The 26,358-nt window shown below is 40.9% G+C and overlaps 2 protein-coding genes across 2 annotated transcripts in view; one reads left to right on the top strand and one right to left on the bottom strand.

The window, feature by feature from the left end:
- LOC140155617 (uncharacterized) overlaps positions 1-26,358 on the bottom strand; it is a 70,628-nt gene that overhangs the window by 37,378 nt on the left and 6,892 nt on the right. The gene's annotated exons all lie outside the window — the stretch shown is intronic.
- LOC140155586 (uncharacterized) lies at positions 6,504-7,208 on the top strand. The gene has a single exon (XM_072178491.1). The coding sequence runs from the start codon at positions 6,504-6,506 to the stop codon at positions 7,206-7,208; it is 705 nt and encodes a 234-aa protein (XP_072034592.1).

The raw sequence follows: 26,358 nt of genomic DNA, 5'->3' as shown, positions 1-26,358 counted from the left end.
ATTCTTGCATTTTATTTTTATCTTAAAAAAAAAAAAGCAAATTTCTCAGTCATAGTCTTGAAACGGTCATGGGTATGCATGCAAAAATATTGCAACAGTACTCAGTAGAATGTAAAAACTGACATACATACCACCAACATGACCAACCACGCATGGGAATTGGGGAAGCAAATACTTTAAAACGAATTATTCCGAATTATATCAACGCAATAAAATTGCAATACTTTAGTACATGTATTTGAACAGCAACTAGTGGCAAATGGTGGTCATAGACCACAAACCTGGCTGGGCGTGTTGGTGTTGTGGAGGTATCTGACCTCTGCAAAATGTTCCAAAAATGTTCCCCTGGTTATGAGGTTTGTTGTCACCGAGTTTGAGTCCCGTACTCCTTACAGATGTCCAGATAATGAAATTCTAAGATTTGGCCCCAGGTGACCTTTGACCTGACCCCTGCAAAGTGTTCCAAAATGTTCCGTGGTCCTTTGTTGTCACCGAGTTTGAGCCCCGTACCCCTTACAGATGTCCAGAAAATGCATTTCTAAAATTTGACCTCTGCATGACCTTTGACCTGACCCCTGCAAAATGTTCCCTGGTCATGAGATTTGTTGTCACTGAGTTTAAGCCCCATACCCCTTACAGATGTCCAGATAATGCAATTGCAAGATTTTACCCCCTTAATGACCTTTGACCCCAATTCTGTGTGCAAGTGATGGGCGCTGGGTAAAGCCGATACACATGTGTAAGTGACGTCATTGTGCTATGTAATATGTGGCAGAAGAAGCATTTTGAAGGTATTTGGTTATATACCAAAAATGCCCCTTTAATGACCTTTGATCCCAATTCTGTTTGCACCATATGGGCACTGGATATAGGTGGTACATATGTGCAAGTTACGTACTTGTAGGGTGTATTGGTGTAACATGTAGGAGGAGAAGCATTTCGAAGTTTGTTGCCAGAAGAAGAAGAAGAAAGAAAGAAAGAAGAATCGGAGAGCATTACAGTACCTAGCTGGGGGGTGTAAACCCCCCAGCTAGGTAATGAAGCCGGCCATAGGCGCGGCTAGGCGTATCATACCATTGCAGTTCAAATGCATCATGATCATGATTGTGGCCTAGTCGAGCTAGGCCTGCATGCCAGTCGGTCTGCAGACTCGCCGCGGCACAAAAATACCTCCAATTTTGCACAAAACAATCCATGATGTCAAATTATTACATCCAAAGTGTCGCCATGAACGTCAGCTTCAACTTCTCCAGCCAAAGTTTTTGCATTGATAATCAGGTTTCATGTAATCATGAAATTAAACCTTGTTTGATGTGAATTCCCATTGCCACAGCATAACGGTTTTCCAACTTGTCTTCTACGATAAAGCTGCTGATGAGCGCTGAGGCTACAACCAATAATTAAAGACCGAATTAAAAAAAGACTAGTTTGCGTCTGACGTCATGACAAAGGCGCGCCGTGATTGGTTGCTGACCTGCGCAGTATGGCATTTCTGGTCTGGTTGACAGGACGGCATATACGCAAGCTAGTCTTTTTTAATTCGGTCTTCAATAATACAACATATGAGTTTGAAAATATTCTAATGCATAATTCATGAACTTGATAGACCCACGCCATTGGCGCCACGTGCTAGGTGTTTCTAGAATCCCTATAGAATAAGATTAATTTTAATGCTAATTTATTGCACATGCTGAGGAAGCGTGATTACCTTTTTGAACATTCGGAAATGGCGATAGGCGAATTTATGTATGGCGCAGAGAGGTGGGGGATATATATTGGGCTCTCAATATTAGGCGGAAATTAGAGTACTTGTCAGAATATAAATTTGTACAATCGGCCTACATGCCGCGCAATGTGCGGCATTTTAGGTGTCAATTTCAAAGCAAACTACCTCCTGCGGAGGCAGAAAAAGCTGGAAAATGACACATAGCTATAGAATAAAATAGAGTAGAAGGGGGAGGGGCCTACGGGCTCATTTCTGTCATTTTCCGTGTAAATCTCCCCCAACCATCAAATACACAGTAAAATCACAGAAACCTGTGTAACTGCCGTGTAAATCGACTCAACCACCAAATACACAGTAAAATCACAGAAACCTGTCTATTTCTGTGTAAATCGACTCAACCACCAAATACACAGTAAAATCACAGAAACCTGTGTAACTGCTGTGTAAACCCTACTCTTCAAATACACAGTAAAATCACAGAAACCTGTGTAACTGCCGTGTAAACCCCTACTCTTCAAATACACAGTAAAATCACAGAAACCTGTGTAACTGCTGTGTAAACCCCTACTCTTCAAATACACAGTAAAATCACAGAAACCTGTGTAACTGCCGTGTAAACCCCTACTCTTCAAATACACAGTAAAATCACAGAAACCTGTGTAACTGCCGTGTAAACCCCTACTCTTCAAATACACAGTAAAATCACAGAACTCCCCTAACCTTAGTACCAATTTTTTCAGGGCAAAATGCAGGGGAAAATTTAACAAAAAAAATTACACAGAATTACACAGAACAAACAACAACACAGAATTACACAGAACAATAATTTACACAGGATTACACAGAAAAAATAACAACACAGGATTACACAGAAAAAACAACAACACAGGATTATACAGAACAATAATTTACACAGGATATATACAGAAAAAACAACAACACAGGATTGCACAGAAAAAACAACAACACAGGATTACACAGAACAAACAACAACACAGAATTACACAGAACAAACTCCTTACATTTTTAATTCACCCCAATCCAAATTAACGGAAAAATTTTCCCTGCATTTCAACTTATCCAAAAAAAAAATGCAGGGAAAAATTTCCCCTGCATTTTTTTTAACCTCTTCATCAAAATCAAAAAATTTTTGATTTAAAAAAAAAATTTTATTAAAAAAAATCTTATAATAAAAAAATGGAATCGTTTAAAAATTATCGCAACATCGAAAAAGAAATTACTCTTGAGTCAAAAGTTGAAAACAAGCATTTGTTTGTATTTTACAAGGATCAGTGGATTCAGCTTAGTCATAAGAAAAATCCAGACAAATTTTTGGTTATTCTACGATGATTAATCGATATGATGGAATTTTGTGTACTGAACTTGGACTGTGTAATCCGGTTAAATATTCGAAAGAGCTATATTTCAGACACAAAGAATCATATATAAAGGCTTCTAAAAATATTATGCTAAAAAGAAAGCGGAAAAAATCAATTTAGAAAAATAAATATTTTGGTTTAAAAAGATTATAAATAAAGAATAAAGCTAGAATGATTATTCGTAAAATTTCAACCGCAAAAGAATTTCGCGAATACGCTAGAAAAAACGGATATCGAGGATACTCTAAACTGAAAAAGGAAGAGCTGAGAAAATTAATCAGCAAGCCTCCTCCGGATTACAAGGCGATTGAGGAAGCAAAAAATGAAGAAAGACGACAAAGAGGAGAGTACACCAGAAAGGAATTAAACACGCTCGCAAAAAATGCCGGCCTCCGAGGATACTCAAAACTGAGCAAAGATGCTCTCAATGAGAAACTCAAGGAAAATTACATCCTTTCCTCTAACATTCTCGACATCCAGGAACCTTCCAAAGAACCTCGTCATCCATTCAAGACCAAAAAGATTGATTCGGCTCTCAGCAACTTCGTCGAACAGTACACGATTGGTGGACACGATGGTTACGACCCTAACACCTTCTTTGCAACTGTCAAGCAAAGCATCATCAGCCTTTTTTTTTTTTACAGACAGAAAAAAGTTCATTTGGTTCTCAAGTGTCTGTTTGAAAAAACAAACCTGCAAACTGGTGAAACTGATGCTATAAGTAGCGCATTTCGTTCTACCACGAATGAGATTCTAGCAGGTACGGATCTTGATGATTTTTACGAAACCACGACGAGTCAAATTCTAGAGAATATCGCCACATTCCAAAACAGTGGGAGTGGTTGGATATTCAAGGAGATCGTATCCCTAGAGATTCACATGGTTAAGTACCAACCGATGCAAGGAGCTTCGTATATTCCACTTCCAGATTTTTTAGCCAAAAAGCAAGCGATCATCAATATTAAAATGATGATGATCAGTGCTTCAAGTGGGCTGTCACTCGAACCCTCAATCCAGTTGACAAAAATGCAGAGCGGATTGATAAAAAGCTTAAAGCAAAAGCGGATCTCCTCAACTGGGATGACATCACATTTCCAACCCCTCTTTCAGAAATTGACAAGTTTGAAAGGAACAATCCAACAATTTCCGTAAATGTAGCAGGATTTACTCCAAAGGGTTCGTGCAGAGACGCAAGGTATGAACATCTTATCTCTCCCCTAAGAAAGAGTCCCCACATTGGTCGAGAGCATCACGTCGATCTTTTTTTGTTTTCAAACAATGAAACCAAGCACTATTGCGTGATTAAGAGCATGAGCAGACTTCTGCATGGACAAGATTATCAAAAACATGCGAAACGATATTACTGCGGAAACTGCTACACATCTTACACTTCCGAAGATTGTCTGAAAGAGCATGAAGAACTTTGTCTAAATAACGAGACCGTGTTAATTGAAATGCCTAAAGTAACGGAAAACAACGATTTTACGATTCAGTATTTCAAACATCATTTCAAATCTCAGAACGTCCCCTTTGTCGTCTACGCCGATTTTGAATCTTTTACGAAACCGATTCAAACCTGCCAACCAGAAGTCCTTCAAAAAACGACAAAATACCAAAAGCACGAACCTTCGGGCTTTTGCTACTACATCAAGTGTTTCGATGATTCCGTGTACTCCCAAGATCCGGTTGTGTACACCAAACAATTTGAGGATGAGGACATATCTCAAATCTTCGTGAACAAACTTGAGGAGAACGTTAAAAAAATTTACGACAGGTTTTGGAAACTGGAAAACAATCCATACATACATGCGAGAAATATGATCATTAGTCCCAAAGAGCGAGAGATTTACGAGAAGTCCACACACTGCCACATTTGCAAGGAACCTCTAACCCCAAGTAACAAGAAAAACTGTACCGTTAAAGATCACTGTCACTTTACTGGAAAATTCAGAGGAGCCGCTCACAATCAGTGCAATCTTGCTTACAGAGTACCAAAGTTCATTCCGGTATTTTTTCCCAACCTTTCGGGTTATGACTCCCACCTCTTCATCAAAAATCTTGGTAAGACAGAGGTAAAATTGACTGTATTCCAAACAACGAGGAAAAGTACATCTCAAACAAAAAAAAAATAGTGGTGAATTCTTTCGTTCCGAAAATGGATCCCATCGATCAGGAAGACGAGTTCACACACTGCTATATTTGCGAAGATCCTCTAACCCCTAAAGACAAGAAAAATCCAACTGTAGCCGATGTGTCATTTCCTAAGAAAAAATTCTTAGGAGCAGCTCACAAAAACTGCATTAAACCGGTCGATATCAAATATGAAATCAGATTTCTTGATAGCTTTAAGTTTTTGTCTGCCGGCTTGGATAAACTTGTCGAAAATTTAACAGGGTATGAAGATGCTATCAAAACCTTTGTGTTGGAGGAAAGTTTGACACCGTCAAAGATTATAAGAAAGCTTATCGAAAACGGACTGGAAAGAGTCTTACGCATCAAGATTATTGTCATTTGTTGCGAAAGAACAATTGTAAAAATCTTCAGCAGTCTTATAAAGATGAAAGGTTAGACCTTCTCCTGAGAAAAGGAGTATACCCTTACGATCACGTCAACTCTCTTGAGAAACTACGGGAAACTAGTCTCCCTTCCAAAGAAGCGTTTTACTCCAAACTCAACGAATCGGAAATTTCCGACGAGGATTATCAGCACGCGCAGAATGTTTGGAATACCTTCGAGATGGAAACCATGAGGGAGTACCACGATCTGTATCTCAAGTCGGACGTTCTCCTTTTAGCCGACGTGTTCGAAAATTTCAGAAAAGTCTGCCTGGAAAATTACGAACTAGATCCTTGTTGGTATTACACAGACCCCGGATTGTCCAACGACGACATGCTGAAAACGGCGGATGTAAAATTGGAACTCCTCACGGATTACAACATGACTATGTTTTTCGAAGAAGGAGTTAGAGGTGGAGTATCCATGATCTCAACCAGATATTCCAAAGCCAACAACAAATACATGGGAGATGACTATGATGATAGCAAGCCCTCCAAGTTCATTCAGTACCTCGACGCGAACAACCTTTACGGATGGGCCATGAGTCAACCGCTCCCGGTCGGTGATTTCAAGTGGATGACTCCGAAAGAGCTAGACTCCTGGGATAAAATCCCATGCACGCTTGAAGTAGATCTGGAATACCCTAAAGAGCTACACGATCGCCACAACGACTATCCCCTAGCTCCGGAAAGACTTCTCGTGAACAAAGTGGAAAAACTAATTCCAAATTTGAACGACAAGAAAAAATACGTCGTCCACCACGTGGCTTTGAAGCTATACTTGAACCTTGGTCTTAAACTGACCAAGGTTCACAGAGGATAAAATACCGAGAGGAAGCCTTCATGAAATCATACATCGACAAGAATACCAGACTTCGAACAAAAGCCAAATCGGATTTTGAGAAGGATTTTTTCAAATTGATGAACAACAGCGTCTTTGGCAAAACTATGGAAAACATCAGAAATCGCGTCAATGTCAATCTTGTGACCAGCGAAGCCGAAGCTCGGAAATTAACCTCGAAACCCAACTACGACCGATACACCATCTTTGATGAAAATCTTGTGGCTGTTCACATGAAGAAAATCAAACTGTACTTCAACAAGCCGATCTATCTTGGAATGAGTATCCTGGATATCTCAAAGACAAAGATGTATGACTTCCACTACAATTACATCAAGAGGAAGTATGGTGGAAGGGCAAAGCTTTGTATGACTGATACCGACTCACTGACCTATGAAATTCAGACTGAGGATTTTTACACTGACATTTCGGATGATGTGAAAAAGCTTTTTGACACCTCCAACTACCCAGCTGATCATCCGTCGAAAATTCCGACCGGAAAGAACAAAAAAGTTCCCGGTATGTTCAAAGACGAAGCCGGAGGAAAGCAAATCGCCGAATTTGTTGGTCTCAGAGCAAAGTTGTACTCTTACAGAATGCATGAGGGAAAAGAGGAAAAGAGATGTAAGGGTGTCAAAAAGCAGTCGTTGAAAGAAAAATTACCTTCGATGATTATAAAAGTTGTCTCTTCGATGAGAAACCTCTGATGAGAACGATGAATGTGATTAGGAGTTACAAGCATGAGGTGTACACTGAAACCATCAACAAAGTTGCCCTAGATCCGCACGATGACAAACGAATTATACTTGAGGACAAAATTCACACACATGCACACGGTTACTGTGTTGAAAAACTTGAATAAAAAATTTTACTTCAAAACTCTGTCGGGTGGCAACTGTGTACCCTCGGGTACTATCATAAGCTCCTGTCTAACAAACGCTCTCTTTGGTGCTCCCTTCGACAAATAGTACAAAATTGGATCACCCGGTGTTCTCACGATACTATCAACCGTGTAAGTTTCCAGAGACCAAATGGGATCGGTTGCGCGTCTTCTCTCACCTCCCTCCAACTCTCCGGGAGCGTAAAGATATCTTAATCTCACGTTACCTGGAATTTTAATCTCATTTTTCAACTTCTGTGGAGCTGAAGACATCGTTTCAATCTTTTTCTTCTTGATAGCATCAACCGGTTTCATTCCTATCAGCCGAGTCTCTTCGCTGTTCAAAGCTCTGATCACATCCGGAAGCCTACCCACCCACTCGGTAGACCTCACATTTTCTGACCACGAGCTTCCATCAGTATTTCCTGCAGTACTGATGACCAAACAGTCTTTCAGCCAAAGTTCTGTTGAATCTTTCAACAATTGCCTGAGCTCTATGTTGACCAGGCAACCCTCTTCTGATATCGACCTTGTGCTTTTCATCACTTCGTTCACTTTGCCCATGAATTCTCTTCCAGGATCGACTTGCAGAAGCTTCGGCCACTTTAAAACTCGAGAGTAAATTTTTTCAAATGCCTTAGCCACCTCCTCCCAGATTCCTTCGAGCTCAGAGGCTCAGCTTCCTTGTATCTGCTCGCGACATCCACCACAGTCAACGCGTACTTGTAAAGCTTTTTTCCTTTACTCGGTCTGTCGTGAGGGAGAAACAACAAATCGGCTTGATGAACTTCATTAGGTACACTTACGTTAAATTTTGCTCTGGGAATGTACTTTGGAGGTGGTAGGTAAATTTGCCACTGAGTCTGCTTTTTCAAAAAATTTTTAGCTTTTTCTTTCGTCACTCCAGCCTCTTTTGCCAGCTTGTCTATCGCAGAAACACCCTTCCAATACCCTCTCGGACTGTAGTAAACCTTAGACATTTTAGTTTCAGCCATCTTTTATTTTTAGCCCGATTTGAAAATAAAAACAGTTTAAGAAAATCCTAATTAATAAAAAAGCGAACAAAATGGCAAAACAATCAAGCATAACGAAGCAAGAATTTGAAAAATTGTATGAAGAGCAAAAATTGCCAGATATTTTGAAATGGGTTGAACTAGAAGAAGGTGGAATTTATGAAGTTACCAAGTTTGAGTTTATAGAGACTAGAATCGGAAAATCCGGTGTCATCACCCTTAGTGATAACAACCGGGTTTGGAGTCCTTCACTTCTAACCAAAACGCTAGAAAACTTGGTTCTAGATAAATTCTCCACTCTTTATGTTAAACCTACGGGTTTAAAAATGAGTAAAACGTCGGAGAACATGTACCACAGTTTTGAACATGTTGTAAAGCCTGCCATTCATGACGAAGACTCAGACTAGTCGTACAGTCTACCATAACCAACAAAAAAATCTCCTTTAGACATTCAGTCTAAAGGAGATTTTTTTTTGTCACAAACATGAACTGTACGAGTAAATATAAGCGTTGTTTTTGCAAATTGTGTAAAAAGAAAACCCGCCTTCGGAGCAAAAACCGATTTGCAACCTATACGGTACCGAATTCACTCGGTTGTTTAAAGAACCCGCACGAGTGGAGCAAAGAGTTCCGCCAAAATGTAAAAATTGCAACTCAGAATACATAGTAGACGATGTGTGTTATGATTGTGGTTTAGAAAATGACGCGTCTCTTAACGAGAACTCACCCCGAGTTAACATCGACCAAATTCGACAATCGATAAAGTACTGCGAAACCAAGACCTACCAGTTTGAAGAATACATCGAAATCTATCAAGGAAATGTTACGAATTTGAATGAAAAAAAATTATTGTTCGAGTCCCTCCGAGTAAAAAAGACTTGTTAAAAGTCTTGAGATCAGACCCAAAAGCCGTTCACAAGATTTACTACGAAATTACGGGCAATTCTCCCGTCGATTTTTGGCATGATCGCATTAATTTGTTATGCGATCTTGATAATATACTGAAAATTTATCTACAAAATAAACCCAAGAGAAATAATTTTAACATCCACTACACTCTTTTTTACCTACTCAAACGAAGAAATTATCTCGTAACTCTCGATGATTTTCCAGAGATTAGAGGCTCAGCTCCCACCGAAATACTTTTATCCAAAGTATTTGATAGCGACCACACCGGTTCCGAGCAATCCCAGTCCGATCAAAGCTAACTCCCCATTTTGGATCGATTTTGTTTGATCTTCGTCGAGATACTCTCCATCATAAAGTTGTGGTTCGGGTGGAAAAGAATCCATCAAAATTCCCGTTAAATTATAATACTGTCTCATCGCGTCATCGACGTCCGAAAAGGTTCTCTCCGCGTGACCCTGTTTTTTTAATTGATCGTTAATGTAATCTATTCTTGAAAGACGCGCTAGATTCCAAGAATCTCGGTCGTGCTGAAGTTTTTCGAGAGCGAGATCGTGTCTTTTGCGTTCTTCCGAACTACTAAGAGAGTTGAACAGATAATTGCTTCCTGAAAATGCCAAAGCGTTAACCATGGCTCCACCAACCATGAATGCGATCGACGCCATTTTTCTCTTTATTTTTACAAAAAAAACCCTCTTAGCACAGATAGTGCTAAGAGGGTTTTTAATATACCTACCTACCATAGACAGAATGTCTAAGCCATAATTTCATCCGGAAGAATTCCTTGATTCACGAGCCAATCTCTGAGCATCGTAGCCGAAAAGACACTCAAAGTCAACTTTCCAATATCCTCCACATCAAGCTGCGAGAGATTAGCCGGCTTCCATTTCAGGAACTTTTTCATAACGAACGAGTTAGCCCATACACCGAGGCTTATCGTTGCTGCGTGATACGCGCCGTTTACGATCATTTTTACGTTTGGATTGGTTTCTGCCATCTTCTTTATTGTAACTAAAAATCATCGAAAGGATCGACTTTTGGTTGATGATCGACCGCTGTGGTCACGGTGGGTGGGCTTTCAGTCGTACCGTTTAAGGTAGAATACCCATATGCCACTATCCCTCCAACGACGACGACCGCTCCTCCAACAAGAACTGGACCTGACAACCAGTTTGACACGTCTGAAGGCATGGTCTCAGGTGTATCTTTGGATGGTGTTGCTTGCATTTTTTCAGGGGCTTTCATTTTTGCTGCCCTTTCTTTGTTTCTTGCGGCTAATGCTTTTCCAGCGGCAACCCGGTTTGGGTTTTTGACTTTTGCTTGATTCACTCCTGCCGTCACCTTTGTCGGAGGCGTTGTGTCCGCTGCTGGAACGTCTACCTTAGGCGGAATGTCTACTGATTTGGTTTCTTGATCACTCATCTTTTATTATTAGAAAAAAACTGAGCAAATTACTCAAGTACTTGAGTAACACCTGAGCAACATTACTTAAGTACCTGAGTAACACCTGAGTAACATTACTCAAGTACCTGAGTAACATTACTCAAGTACCTGAGTAACACCTGAGTAACATTACTCAAGTACCTGAGTAACACCTGAGTAACATCTGAGCAACACCTGAGCAAATTACTCAAGTACCTGAGCAACACCTGAGCAATTTATTCAGATACCATGGGAATTCAACCAAAAAAATTCAAGAGGAATAAATACTTCCTCTTGAATTTTTAGTTTCAGGATCTTAACCCTTTTCATACTAGACGGGTTTTTGTTGCTTTACGAGTTGTCTCCAGAAGAAAAGATTGCATTCAATCATCATGGTAGTCAACAGAGCTGGTGATTCACTTCTTCCTAAAATCACGGCCCTTGTAAAATCATCCTTGCTGGATTCGCTAAAAATGTTGTAAAGCGGAGTCGGAAACGGTGAAAATGAAGAAAGTATGTAGCTTGCCATCAGCCTTACGGTTCTTCCGTTTCCATCCGAAAAAGGATGCAGTTCGAGCATTTCGGCTACAAAATATGCGCAAGCTTTGAAGGTATTCAACAATCTTTATTCCTCGTCAGGATCTTCCCTGCTTTGAATAAACAAACTATTGAATCTATCAACAATGTTGATTACCGCCATTTTCATATCTTCAGGCATGCGATACTCGTGTCTCTGACCCATAAACGTTGTAAACCTCCGAGCCTGACTATACTCTCCGGGCTTTGTTTTGCCAAATTCTAACGGAAGATTTTTCCTCACAATTTTGTTGGTCTGTCTAATCAAGTTTTCTTCTAGAAACCCAATATTGCTATCATTTTTCAAACTCATTAAATTTTGGCAGGCTTCGTGTAGGTTGAGCGTTTCTTTTGCTTGTAAGGAGGTGTTATCGGAGTCAGGGTTCGATAGAAACTCTCGCGTTTGCGATAGGTTTTGAAATCCATGATATTCTTCGGCTAGACAATGATAAACAAATTCTGTCAAGAAAAAGTCTTTTGGAACCTCGCAATTATTCATCTTTTTGCACTTCAGAATCTCTCGAATGGCATCTTTGATACTTGGAAATTCGCTCTTTCTCCAACTAGGGTTTTCTTCTGGAGAAAAATCGATCAAATCGCTAACCGAAGAAATAAATGGCATTTTAGAATATAAAAAGTTATATCTTAAAACTGTTTTGCAAACTTTTAACTAAGTATTCAAAGGGTTAATCAATCACATCAATACTTGGAGAGTCGTCTACTGTGCACTTCGCTTCTGGTGGAAAGTCAACTTTTTTAACACCGTTGCTAGTTAACAGAATAGCCTCCAACGGAGCTAGCATATGTCCAAAACTATGATACAGCCCACAGGTCCATTTGTTTAAAGCTAAATCAATAAAGGGTCCTTCGTTCAGAGACTCTTCCAGAGCATCGCGATCGGTAATCGCCAAATTTTTTGGAAGGAAGAGTCCGACCAAATTTACGTAAGTGGTAACGAAGTGCTTTTTCATTGACCTGGTCACTATCCCACCCATGTGAGCCTCGTATCTGGCGTAGAGTCTCATCAGGCTCTTTTGATCAAGCCTATCGATCTCAGCGGAGGTTATGGTCTTTCCCAAATACTCTTTGCTTTTTCCTGCCTCTGCTACGCTGATCAACCGTTCCCGCAGCTGTTCCGTTTTAGCAGAGTCCGTGTTTACAAGTTCCTCCCGTGTAGCCGTACCGTCTAAGGTAGACATTTTGCCTATGGTAGGCGTTTCGCTCAGGGTGGGCAGAACGCCCACGGTCATCGCCTCGTTAACTATATCTTCAATTTCAGTCATCTTGCTTTTTATCTTAAGATTATTTTTGCCACCAGTACTCAGTCGGTTGCTCGGTAATTAAAATTAGTTTGGAATGTTTTTGTTTAGCTAGCTTTTTTTGATCTCTTTCTTCTCTTCTAGAGTTGGGATTATATCGTTCTCCTTAGAGTCTCGCCGAAACTATCTTGATCTTTTGTGTAAAGCAGGGCTGTCCATTTTGTCTGCTCTCTGAGATCGGTAACGATGGAGTTATATTTTTGTGTAAGCACCCAAACGGAGCAATTATCGTGTCTTCCGAGAATGCTAGCTGTTTCTTTTTGGTTAATGATCTGTCAGAGCTGCAGTCGTCGATAATGAAAAGTGTGTGTCCGTCTTGTATTCCATAAGTTTTGTAGCCAAATTTCAAACAATCGTTCAGCCAATCGTCGGACTTTGGACACCAGTTAGGATCCATTGGAATGACATCAACGTCCTTAAAAAACCAGGATCTGTTTAAGTACGCTTTGTTGCGCGTCCAGGTAGGGCAAACGATTATGATGTATTCAAAGAAATTCTTGTATTCCCTCTCGAGTAAATCCAGAACAAATTCAGTCTTGCCACAGCCGGTGGCTCCGCAGATTATAGCCGAGTGCGCGTGTTTTGGAAACATCTTTTATTCTAGTATTTCACGCTCTGCAATCTTCCGGCTTCGATATTCACCTTTGCATCCTGTATGTAGTACACGTAAGCGTTCAACGCTCCTGCAGCCTCGGCTTCTTTTTCGATTTCGATTTGAATACTCTGACTAGCTCCTTCAATTTTCCTACCAGATCCATGCAACGTGTCATCATCCGTGGTTCTCATGTCCAACCAGAGACCATACTTGGTTGTGAGATAATCTCGCCTCCTCACATCAGCCAATCCCGCTTCCTTGATTACGTGTGGAACAGTTCTGAATTTTCCATCCGCGAAGTGCTTTTGAATTTCTTTGAAGTGATGGTGAGACAGCATCCCAGAGGAGTACAGCTGATTTGGAATACCGTCGAGCGTTGTTGAAACTTTCTTGATCTTTGGGTTGTAGAACTTTTCGGTATCTCGAGCGTAATTGGCTCCTCCTCCATCCGCAGCTGGGTCTACGAAGAGAATCAGAATACCTTTCATGGACTTTGCTCGCGGTGCTAGAGCGATATTCCAGACGGTGTCTGACTTGTTAAGCGACTCTTTGCTGTGTCTGATGACTCTGTCGTACATGACGACGCTTTTCCATTCACCCTGTTCCTAAGAGCCATCGCTAGCTCAGGATCATTGACTACATCAAACTCAAGAGTAATATCTGAGATGGAATAGCTGGCTGCTGTATCCGTGGACACCACGACTTTTCCGTAATTGTTGAACGTCAGCTCGTAACTCAGCCTGTCCTTCATCTCGTACTGAAAATATGGATTATGAGAATTCAGCATCTCAAAGTCCAGAGGGATGCAAAACATGTTGTCGCCGAAGGACTTTCCTTCGGCGACATCCTTGGCATCTGTACCTTTGTCACCAGCGTCGATTCTTATTTTTCGACCTGCCGCAGACTGGATGCCCTGATCAGCGGCGTTCTCTCTTTCCTCGCTCGTCTTCCAGAGATCTTGGTAGCATAGGAATATATCAGCATCGTTCAGAGTGAAGATGCTCTGTCCTTCCAATTTAACCTCAATTTTTTATTCTATCGCTCTTCCGAGATTATTTACGATAGTCCTGTTAAGATCTTGATTTCCACCAGAGGCGGAATTTAGAGCAATCTTGAACCAAAGAAAACTCGTTCCAGGGTATATTACGTCATCTTTTCCAAGATCAGGAAATCTCACCGTGAGAATTCCGGTTTGGTCGATGGTACTCGGAACGTGCGTATTCCGAATGTTGCGTCTTCCACCACCTTTAACTCCTCGCGCTTTGCGAAGTTGTCGGTCAGGGTAAAGTTTATTTCCGTATTCAGTCGCCATCTTTTATTTATACGTAAAATAAAAACCAAAAGATGGCAGATTTTTATCCTCGAGAAGACATTCAGATGGATGACTTCGATGAATTCGAAGATACGATCGGAGATACCACGGGAGCAGTTGGTGGTACACCGGCTGAGACTGATTTTGGTGATGGGCAAATACAAACGGAGGGTCAGAGACGACGAGGAAGCGTCGGTTGGGAAAATCCTGATGTGAGTTTCGTTTCCGATAAGAGTCGAAATTCCATCGAAGATCTCAACGATCGACTCGATCTATTAAAACTTCGTGAAGACAGTCCTTCCTGAGGAGAACCGTCAAAACATTGAATCGACAAAAAGCGGAACTGGCTAGGGATGAGTTTCGGGATTACGTGAAACGCTTAGGATACACGCAACAAGGAACGACCTTTGCTACTGAAGCGGTTTTTGCGGTAGATGAAACCGGAAGAATCAAAGTTAGTTACAGAAAAAACAAGTTTGGTTAACCAAACAAAATTCGAGCGAATTTTACCCCTAGAATCGATAGCTAAACAAGTCAAAGGCAAAGATCCAGGAGGTACCAATTTTGTCAAAATAGGTCTCGGAATCAAGGATTTCAAACGAGGATCAACGCCGCAAGTGCAGGAAAGTGCCGAAAAAGCGTCAACTAGCGCGGGAGATGTATCACCCCTAACCACTACACCCGCTGGTAGACCAAACAACACTAAAAAGAGTTTTGGAGGGTCTTCAAAAACAAACCAAGACATGGAAGGTTTAGCCAATGAATTGCCAAATGATCCTCTTGTAGATCATGAAGAAATCCAAAATTTTTTAACCGAACGAGGACAACTCAAGAAGCTGTCTGATGTCTATGAGCACCTTGTCCGAAGAAGGAATGAAAAGGAAACTGAACTGAAAGAATTAAAGTCTAAAGGACGCGGTTCGGTCAGTTTTACTAACCCAACTTACGAAGGTGATGAAGGAGAGCCTCTGCTACCTGTCAGCGAAGAAGATGCTGAAAGAGCTAGGGAGCTTGAAAGCGATATATCAAAGAGTTTGACAACGCCATCGCAGATCAAGATGCCAAGGTCAGAAATTCGCTTCAGCGTCTGCGAAGATCGATCGAAAGTTTCATAGACAGCGATGCTACCACGGGAAGTCGGATTCGAGAACTCTTTAGACGAGAGGGTGTTACCATAGTTTCGCTGCTCACAGCCATCGGAATGACGATAGCAACCGTCGTCGAGGCCATTGAGTTAGCCACCAAATCCGCAGTCTCAGCAATCACACCGAAGCCTCCAGAACCAAAACCAGGTCCTCCTAAACCAGACCCAGGTCCTGAACCTGGACCATCACCAGGACCCGAACCCCACCAAAGCCTAAAACTTGGACCGATTGGATTAAGGATCAGCTCAAGAAAATAGCCAATCTCCTTTTAAAACTTGGAGACAAAGCTTTGATCGCACTTCCAGGGATCATCGGGGCTGTTGTGAATTTCTGTCTCAAAGCTGCGGGGTCTGTTGCTGGATTTCTAGCTGATCACATATGGACATTAGCTTTGGGTGTTGGAATTTTGTTGTACACTACAGTTATGGAATTTGTCAAAAAGAAGTAAAAAAATCTTCTCACTAGAATTTAGTGAGAAGACTTTTTGTGTGTGTTACCGAGTTTTAATCCAACTTATTTTTTTAAACCGTTTGCCAGAAAAATAAGAAAATTGCAGCAGCTGCCAAAAATAGAAAAGCTTTTTCTCATCATGCATTAGAGGCTCTTCAGTCAAGGGTGGACTTTCAACCCTTTCAGTCAAGGGTGGACTTTCAACCTCCTCTAAAAACAACGGACTTTCCTCAGGAGCACTGTCTCCAACATTCGGTCGAGAGTCGGTGTTTACGTCTGAGTTTAGCCCTATCTGCATGTCATCCGTGGCGATTTGGATGAAATTGTTGTATCCGTTTAGGGATCCCACGAGGATTTCCATGTTGCTCGGGAGCAAGTAAAGTCCGTGACCCACGACAAAATCCAGTTTGCTTTGAGCGTACTGAAGAGTTCTCTGGTATCTGTCGATCGAGTCCGGAAGATCCACGACCGAGTTGATCGCATCCTCGACGTTTGCTAGAAATTGTTTCTGAGCGTCGAACGCCTTGCCGGAACGCAGGATGCCAGATCTGGCTTGAGCTTGGGATCCAAGAATTGCCCACGTGTAAGTCCTGATGGAGTCGTTGATTCTCGAAACTCCCGCACGTGTGAAACCCTCGTTCCAAGTGTCTGCCACGAAACTGCCGATAGCAGCCATGGCATCTCCTTTCCGAATGGATCTGTCGGTTATATCCGGATCGTGATCGAACAGCTGTTCAATGTATAGAATCTTGTCAGTCTGATTGTCCACACCTCCGAAGCTGTCCGCGTCAAAGTGAACTTTCCAGTCCATCGACTGACTGTAGTTTCCTCCGTTGGTAAGCTTCGACCATTTTTTGGTGGTCACGAATTTCCAGTCGTAAAATTGTTTGTTGAAGAAGTAACTGCCCATTCCGTTGGAAAGATCGAACTTTTGTCTCCAATTAGCTCTCGCGGACACTCCGAATTCGTTGCAAATTCGTAAGCGTGGGTGTTGATCCCGTTGTTCAGAGGATTGAAGGATTCCTCCGAGGGTAGTGGACAGGACATTTCCGACAGGATTCTTCTGATCTGATAATATGCGTGAAATCTGAACACGGATCGAATCATCGGATCTTTGTGACTGAGAAGTTCTTTGGACACCCCGCATCCTGACGTGGCGCACCAGACCGCGAAGTTCAGCTGGTTTTGCCAGAATTGCATCTGGTTGGAGAGCCAGTCATCGTACACGGTTTTGTCCGTGACTCTCGGAAGTTTGTACTTTTGCCACAAACTGGGAAATCTTACGTAAAATGTTCCTTTTTTTTTGACTTGAATTTCTTGATTCACAAGACTGAAACCGTGCGTCGGTTCGAATACTCCTCCGGTTCTCATTTTATTGAAAGATAAAAGAAAAATGTTTGTCACAATTACCGGCACCGGCAAAGGAAAACCTTATCGCCCGTTGCAAAGTATAGACAATAACGGCAAAAACTTAAAAATTGGAATCAAAAGGATCTCGGGTCGAGTAGGTTGGTTCAACGTCGAAGAAGAACTCGAATGGAGGTACACTCAAGGAGGGCAGGGACCTGAAGAAGCAATAAAAATAAGCCCGGGGCTGTATAATTTTGACCTGCTCGTAAATGAATTCACGAGCCAGATCGATGGTTTCGAATTCGAAGTCGACAAACGCGATGGGAAACTCAACATGACAATCCCGCGCAGTATCAGATTTGGTTTCCGGACCGCGTTCGAGAAATGTTCGGATTGGACGACGAAGGGTGGCTAGCAGATGGTGAATACACGGGAGATCGGGCGATAGAATTTTTACCTCGAAGAATTCTTGTGTACCTGAATCAGCTGTCAACCACGGACAATCTCAAAAACAACGACGACGTTCTGCAGGGAGGTCGAGTTCTTGGGTCCATCGATCTCTCAAACGCCGCGTTCGGAGAATACTTCGTTTCGACCTACGAAAAGCCGAGTTTCAAAAAACTGCAAAACGGAACCATCCACGAGCTCGACTTCAACTTCAAAGTAGAATGGAAAAATTCTTCGAGAAAGCTCGATAATCACGATCAACCGCTGGATTTGGAATTTGAAATCCGATAAAATAAAAGAAAGAATGTCTATCTGGGGACCAACGATCGAAACAAAATCGACGTCAATAGATGGTGAAGATGTGGATCTTTCCACGTACGTCAAAAAAACTGGAGCGCGAATGACCGGAAGGATTAACATGGGAGGGAAAAAAATAACTGGGTTGATGAATCCAACCGAGCCGCAAGATGCAGCTACTATGGGTTCCGTGACCAGCCTAACCTCATGGTTAAACGACAGAAAAGTTTCGAAGGATGGCGACTCGATGACCGGCGAACTCGCTATGAGCGGCAATAGAGTCACGGGTCTCGGAACTCCCACGGACAACGAGGACGCTGTGACGAAAGAGTACGTAGACCAGCAAATTGGACACGAGCACGATACCAGCTTGCATGTTTTGGGGAGATTTATGGTATGGATGAACGAAGACGGAACGCACTATGTTTCCATCCGAGCCAAAAAACATCGACTTGGAGAGAGACAAGTTGATCGAAATTAAAAACGGAATGAACAACACTTTCAACGCTAGGCCTATGCAAATTGGCATCACTGCTGGGTTTACGAATTTGCCGAATCCCGGAAAAGATTTGACCCCATGCGACTCACTAGACCTTTAGAAATTTTCTTCAACAACCCACATTTTATTGCTCAGCCTTGGAACCTCTCTTTTCGGTAAAATCGGGAGTGAACCCGCCGAACGCCCCAGCGAACGCTTGTTCTTTGACGTTTCAGTCTAATCGGAATTTCTTCATGTACCTAAATATTACTTGGACCGACGACTCGATATCGTTCAAAGTGCTAGATAACGCGCAGCAAACCCTCTTTCCACATCCGTTCAAACGGACACTACGATTATGCATCATGTCTCGATCGAGTACGTTGAAAATAAGCTTTGCTTTTGGATCAACGGGGTTTCAGCAGATGTCTACAGAACTCAAGCCCTGGTAAGTCTCCTTGGAATCAACATGAATTTTTGAGCAACTGGGAATACTTAGCTTCTACGAAAAAATTTAACCAAGCAAGAAATCATACAGCATTTCGTTGAAAATCACATCTCGAATTTTACGGAGCACGAAGTTTTGCTGGACTAACAATTTTACTAACGTGATATAAATAAATAAGCATGAAGAAACCTAACGCACCGCCACTTTATCCCGATCTTCCTCAGGAAAGCGAAGATCGAGGAGTTGAATTCCGACTAAAAAATATCGAAGAGATTAGGAATTTCTTGGACAACGAGGTTAACGAGAGGGAAAAATTGAGGAGAAAATACAAGGCAGCGTGGAACATGTTCTACAACACGGCTCAAGTTTCCGGGCTCATCGCGGTCGGATCTGGAACAGGGGCTGTGGGGACGCTGGCCAGTGGAAATGACGCGATCGTGAGCATTCCACTCGGTGGAATCGCCATCGCTGGTGGTCTAGTTAGCGCGGCATGCGTAGCTCTTGGAAAAGCTACCATGAAAAAATTGGAAAAGCACGAAAGCGTAAAACGAACGGCTGAGTCCAGTTTGAATACGGTAAATGATCTGGTGTCCAAAGCCCTCGAAGACGGACGGGTCAGCAACGAAGACTTCCACCACATTCGGCGAGAGTTGGAAAACTACAGAGGTCACAAGGCTGGAATCAAGCACAGAACCAGAGCGGATCTAATTGAACTTACGGCTGATAGAGAACGTGAAATTCGTACAAAGGCAGAACAGGCTAGATTGAAAAAAAAAAAAAAAGAAGCTTTGGAGAGTCTCCGAAGTACATTGAATCCGTAGAAAATAAAAAATTAGAAATCAAACTTGTTTTGTATAAATAAAAAGAAATGGATATTCCATATTTAACGGATAACAACTTTGTTGAGGACCTAAAAGCGTATGGAGAGTATCGAAAAGAAATGTGGGACGATAAAGGAAAACCACACGGCGTTTGGAGATGGTACCATGACAAAGAAAAACAAAATGAAGGCTAAGATAGTGTTTGATGACAACATTCCCACGTATATAACAAGTTGGCGCAAAGACGGATTAGTAGAAGCAGAAGGTAAATACAGAGAAGATGGTGTACCAGCTTTTACTCTTTTCGGTCATAAAAAATGGTGGGACTCTTGGACTGAGTGTGACCCCTTGATTGTTGGATTAACTGCATTTATAGCAGGGTACGGTGCTACATCCATTGCTACATCCATTTTTTTGAAATGGGTGTAGTAAACTATAACAAAAAAAACCTCTTGTGATTATTAATCACAAGAGGTTTTTTATTTTTTGTACTCATTCTGCCTAAGATAGAATTTAAGTTCGTTTTGTACAAATAACCAAAAAAAAAAAGTTTTATTAATCTAATATTGCTCAGTTTTTCTAATAATAAAAGATGAGTGATCAAGAAACCAAATCAGTAGCCGTACCGTCTAAGGTAGACATTTCAAGCCTAGTCCAACGCCTCCAGGACCTGAACCTGAAAGCGTATGGAGAGTATCGGAAAGAATGGTGGTCAGGAAAACCACACGGCGTTTGGAGATGGTACTACGACGAGGAAAAAACAGATATAAAAGCCGAGCTGGTTTTTGAAAGTAATGATCCCGAGGAAATGGTTACGTTTTACAAAGACGGAGACGGATTAAAATTAGTAAAAGCTGAAGGTATATACGAAGACGACGCACCTAGAGAACCGCAGGAATTTTGGACTGAGTGTGACCCCTTGATTGTTGTATTAACTGCATTTGTAATACCCTACTGGACTGCAACCATTTTGAAATGGGTGTGGTAAACTATGACAAAAAAACCTCTTGTGATTAATAATCACAAGAGGTTTTTTTTTATTTCTGTACTCATTCTGCATCTTTAGCATCGTTGTAGGCTTTTAAAATTTCTGTCATGCGTCTGGCTTCCATCCTGATTCTCCTCTCAGGAGAATCCAAAAGAGCGCTCGTGAGAATCCAAAATGCTACGATCATCTTTATTTTAATAAAAAATGGCTGATTCGATTTATTTTGAGCTCGCTGATGATGAAATATTCCAACAACTGGAAGACTCTTCCAAAGGAGATTTTTATATGTGGAATGGTACTAGTCTCGGAAACCTGTTTGTTGCTGCTAGCGGTTACAACGGAAACAAAGTAAGAATCCAGGCAATCAACCTTTTGATGTGTTACATTGGGTGGTATAAGGATAGATACAGGATGAGATTGTGTTTAAGACCACCTTGGATTTTTCCTGAAAGGACAGAGGAGTTCGAGGTTTTGAAAAAGACTCTTGAGTTTGTTACGAATGAACCACCGATTGAAAAAAAGATATGACTATGTTAAAAATTATCAAGACAAATTTGGTCTTGTGGATAACTTTTGTGAAATAATATATTAAAAGTAAAAATTAAAAATTTTTTGATTTTGATGAAGAGGTTAAAAAAATGCAGGGGAAATTTTTCCCCTGCATTTTTTTTTTGGATAAGTTGAAATGCAGGGAAAAATTTCCCTGCATTTTTTTTGATAAGTTGAAATGCAGGGGAATTTTTCCGTGTAAATTGGATTGGGGTGAATTAAAAATGCAAGGATGTTTTTCTGTGTAATCCTGTGTAAATTGTTTTTCTGTGTAATTCTGTGTTGTTATTTTTTGTGTGTAATCCTGTGTTGTTGTTTTTTCTGTGTAATCCTGTGTTGTTATTTTTTCTGTGTAATCCTGGGTAAATTATTGTTCTGTGTAATTCTGTGTTGTTGTTTGTTCTGTGTAATTCTGTGTAATTTTTTTTGTTAAATTTTCCCCTGCATTTTGCCCTGAAAAAATTGGTACTAAGGTTAGGGGAGTTCTGTGATTTTACTGTGTATTTGAAGAGTAGGGGTTTACACGGCAGTTACACAGGTTTCTGTGATTTTACTGTGTATTTGAAGAGTAGGGGTTTACACGGCAGTTACACAGGTTTCTGTGATTTTACTGTGTATTTGAAGAGTAGGGGTTTACACAGCAGTTACACAGGTTTCTGTGATTTTACTGTGTATTTGAAGAGTAGGGGTTTACACGGCAGTTACACAGGTTTCTGTGATTTTACTGTGTATTTGAAGAGTAGGGGTTTACACAGCAGTTACACAGGTTTCTGTGATTTTACTGTGTATTTGGTGGTTGAGTCGATTTACACAGAAATAGACAGGTTTCTGTGATTTTACTGTGTATTTGGTGGTTGAGTCGATTTACACGGAAAATGACAGAAATGAGCCCGTAGGCCCCTCCCCCTTCTACTAATAGACTGAATATTTTGGGACCGTTCATTTTTAACATGATTAAGGAACCATGCATGAACCCCGGCCCCGGGGGTTACACCAAATGACATGCCCAAAATTGATTGCCTCCCCCTTTTTTTTATTTTTTTAAATATCTTTAAAAATACAAGAATCTAAGCTAATTGAACAGTAATATTCCAGGAACTGACACCTTCTAATACAGGTTTGACGATCACGTGATAATTCGAATCATATCGAAAGATCACATGATCTGTAAAAATACCAATATCGATATCAATATTATTTGCAGCAACGAAACGGACCACAGCTGATGTACTAGACTGTCTATCGGGAGCATAGTATCGGGAGCATAGCCGTGCGCGTGCGCAGAATCTAATCTAATGTAAATCGGGACAACCCGTATCGTCAATTTAGTCCCAACCCAATTCGCCCACATGCCAATTCGAACCCTGTATAATTGATGTACAAAAAAAAGTTGGCCAAATTTAACTTTTTCGTGATTTTCCCCATAACCGTTGTTTTTAACCAAATATCCTGCGATATGTCAAACCAACTTTCCTGGTCAAACTTTTCCTCTGGGTAGTCATAAGGAACAAAAAAGTCAGTGGTCGCATATCTGTAGGATCATTGGTTAATGTCACGTTTAAAAAAAAATTTTGTGCACGTAACCCTCTATCTCTTTAAACAAATGTCCTAGAGAGTCGTGCCATATGTCGAACTTTTCCTGTGGCCATAAGGAACAAAAACGTCAGTGGTCGCATATCTGTAGGATCATTGGTTAATGAGATATAGTCACTTCCCGTCCCCATCCATTCCCTCATCCCTTTGGGACTCCAACTCTGGTACCTCGCTCTTCTTTCCCATGACTAGTTCCCCAATTAAAAGTCATAACACATAACACAGATTTGGAGTCCCAAGGGATAGGGGAATGAACGGGAACGGAATAACTATCTCGAAATAAACAAGATTAAACAGAAATTAAGTATAACAATTTATTATGAATTTACGTTTAACTGATCAAAATACATGAGTCTTACCAGAGTTACATCGCACAGTGTCGACGCTCTATACGATAAATATAAATTTAATACTCCGTTGGTGAGCGACGGGCGAGTGGTATTTCACCGAACGCAAGAAAAGGAGTTCTATCTGATTGGCTAGCAATCGATCGCTTAGGTCGCTCAGTAGTCAACTACAAACTCAAAATGGAGCAATGTATTCAATTCGATTGAAATCGATATTCTATTATTGACGTAGATAAAGAGAGTGATAGTGTGTCAATAATGTACATTGTTTTGCACCTGGATTTTACATGCATTCCTTTACATAATTATTTTCTCAAACACTGAAAACTAAACTTGGGGTGCCCTACTAAAGAATAGTTAGAAAACAATGTCAAGTACGACTGAGCTATACCTAGTACGGCTGGACTGGACTAAACTATACATCGGGATACACTAGCGACTTAACTATCAAATATACTAGTTCAACCTTGACCAACTAATAAATAAATTAGTTCAACTGAGACCTACTAGGGGCTCAACTAATATATTGGGGTGTTCTACTAATGGGCTCTACTATCAAAAACGATGTCAAGTACGACTATTTTTTTTAATAGGGCAATCTGTACTAATGATGTTTGACTAGTTCAGCTGACTGAACTAGCCTGTGGAACTAGCCCAATTCTAGCCCGGTAGAAGTGGTCGAAGATATGGAAAGATACGTTTTATTGACCTTTTTTCCCAACCTTGTGTTTTTTATTAACTTACAAACCGTTTTAGCATGGTTAGAATTTGAAAAACAGATTTGGCCCCGTTTTTCGAGCCCTGTTTTCTACTACACACGGCATAATGAAGGTTCCCACGAATTCGGCAGCCATGGCAGCCTCAACCATGCATGCATAAACCCACGGTCCATGATCATGACATTTGTGATCCGATTTACAATCTCATTTCAAATTCTAACGGTTTGTAAGTTATTCAAAAACAAGCTTGGGGAAAATGTCAATAAAACATACCTTTCCATTTCTTCGACCATTTCTAATAGGTTAGAATCGGGGCTAAATTGTCCATCTCAAGACGCTAGATGTGCTATCGTCTGCAGCTGCATGTGAAATGTTGTCTATAAGCTAGTAGAGACTAGCTCTACTAGCTTTATTTGTCATAAGAGTCATGTCATGTGATCAAAAGGGCGGTAAATTCAACGTTAGTACAACCCTTGGTACGGACCACAACCATGATTCGTTCTACCAATTCGTAAAGCCAGAAAAGTTAGTTGGACCGACTTTTGCGGTGCAACTAATTTTCACTTATTAGTAAAGTACCACAATTTGGCATAGTTCGGCATATCCGTACTAACAATTTCCCTCACTGCATGCTGTACTAGCCAAGCATACTAGATGGACGTTTAGTCCGACATTAAAAACTAGTTTACCAGGGGTAACTACATGATGCAGTCATGGTCCATGGCAAAGGCGATTCGACCTTTGTGGCATTAAACCCAGTTAACAGGAAATTAATCCAGTAAATCGATTCAGTAAAGCAAATAAGCTCATGCATTCGATCACTAACGGCAACAAGCTTCGGTCGATTACCCCAGCTGCAGCGTGTGTAAACTCGAATTTGCATAGAGGCTGTACGTGAAATTATTGATTGGCTCTAAACAAAGGATTTGAACCGGTGCACGTAAATCATGGCGCAGTGCAGTCCATTCAATCAAATGTTGTCATCAACCTATTTGATCGCAGTGCATTGTTATGTGTGTGAGACGAACTGTCGCGGTTGATTGCAATCAAACAAACGATGTCTTATGTATTACTTTGTTCCGTGATGAAAATCGTGATGTTTTATTCAATCACTCTTGAAAAATGTATTTCTTTTGTAGGCCTATTACTTTGTTTTGTGATGAAAATCGTGATGTTTTATTTCATCACGCTTTAAAACAAACGATTTCTCATGTAGGGCCTATTACTTTGTTTCGTGATGACAATTTTGATGTTTTATTTCATCACTCACGAAAAATTGATTTCTTATGTATTACTTTGTTTCGGGATGAAAATCGTGATGTTTTATTTCATCATCACGCTCTAAAACACACGATTTCTTATGCATTATATTTGTTTTGTGATGAAAATCGTGATGTTTTATTTCATCACGCTCTAAACAATAATTATAGTTACATGCATTTCAAGAAAAAAATCTTATTAAAACGGTAGGCCCTATGTTGTTTAGAAAAAGTGTGGAAAGTGATGATGATGATGATGTCGATGATGATGATGATGATGATGATGATGATGATGATGATGATGATGATGATGATGATGATGATGATGTCTCCAAAAGTGTCCCTGTTTGTTTTCCTTGCCCTAAATCGTGCGTATCTATTAATAAGGCACTTCAATAATCAATAATCAGTCCCGTGACGGCCTCCACTAACTAGCTACTAACTTGGGTTTATGGGCGCTGATATTTCATGTTCACTGTCACTTATTTATCAGAAAAGTGCGACCATTTGTCAATCACCTACAGTACCCAATTTCGGCATACTATATAAGCAACTCATCATGATGATTGCCAGAGAATAGTTAAAATGTAGCTTGTACCGTTTTTTGTGGCATCCTTCAGAAGTGAGCGGTCCGATACCAATATTTTCGGTCAAATCTCCATTCAATTAACACGGGGAGTTGGCTAGCTATGCCTTGCCCTCACTCATATTTTACAAAAGTGCGACTATTTCTGAACATCTAACCTAGCTGTAATTTTAGGTCATGTTAGAGAAATATATTTGCTAGAAGTTTGGAGAATAGCTAACATATTGGCTGGTTATTTTTCACACAGTGATGTTAACTAGGCAAGTGCCCATTCTTCCAACGTAGATCATTTGTAGGGGTCACGCGTCAATGGTGAGAGCACTGTGTATTGTGTATAGGAAAACGGACAGTAACTGC

The sequence above is a fragment of the Amphiura filiformis genome, chromosome 1 (assembly GCF_039555335.1).
Source record: "Amphiura filiformis chromosome 1, Afil_fr2py, whole genome shotgun sequence".
NCBI classification, from domain to species: Eukaryota; Metazoa; Echinodermata; class Ophiuroidea; order Amphilepidida; family Amphiuridae; genus Amphiura; species Amphiura filiformis.
This window is presented reverse-complemented; position numbering and strand designations above follow the sequence as displayed.

What these genes read in the sequence shown, in the direction of transcription:
- LOC140155586 (XM_072178491.1), top strand. Translation starts at nt 6,504, where the DNA reads ATGAAATCATACATCGACAAGAATACCAGACTTCGAACAAAAGCCAAA.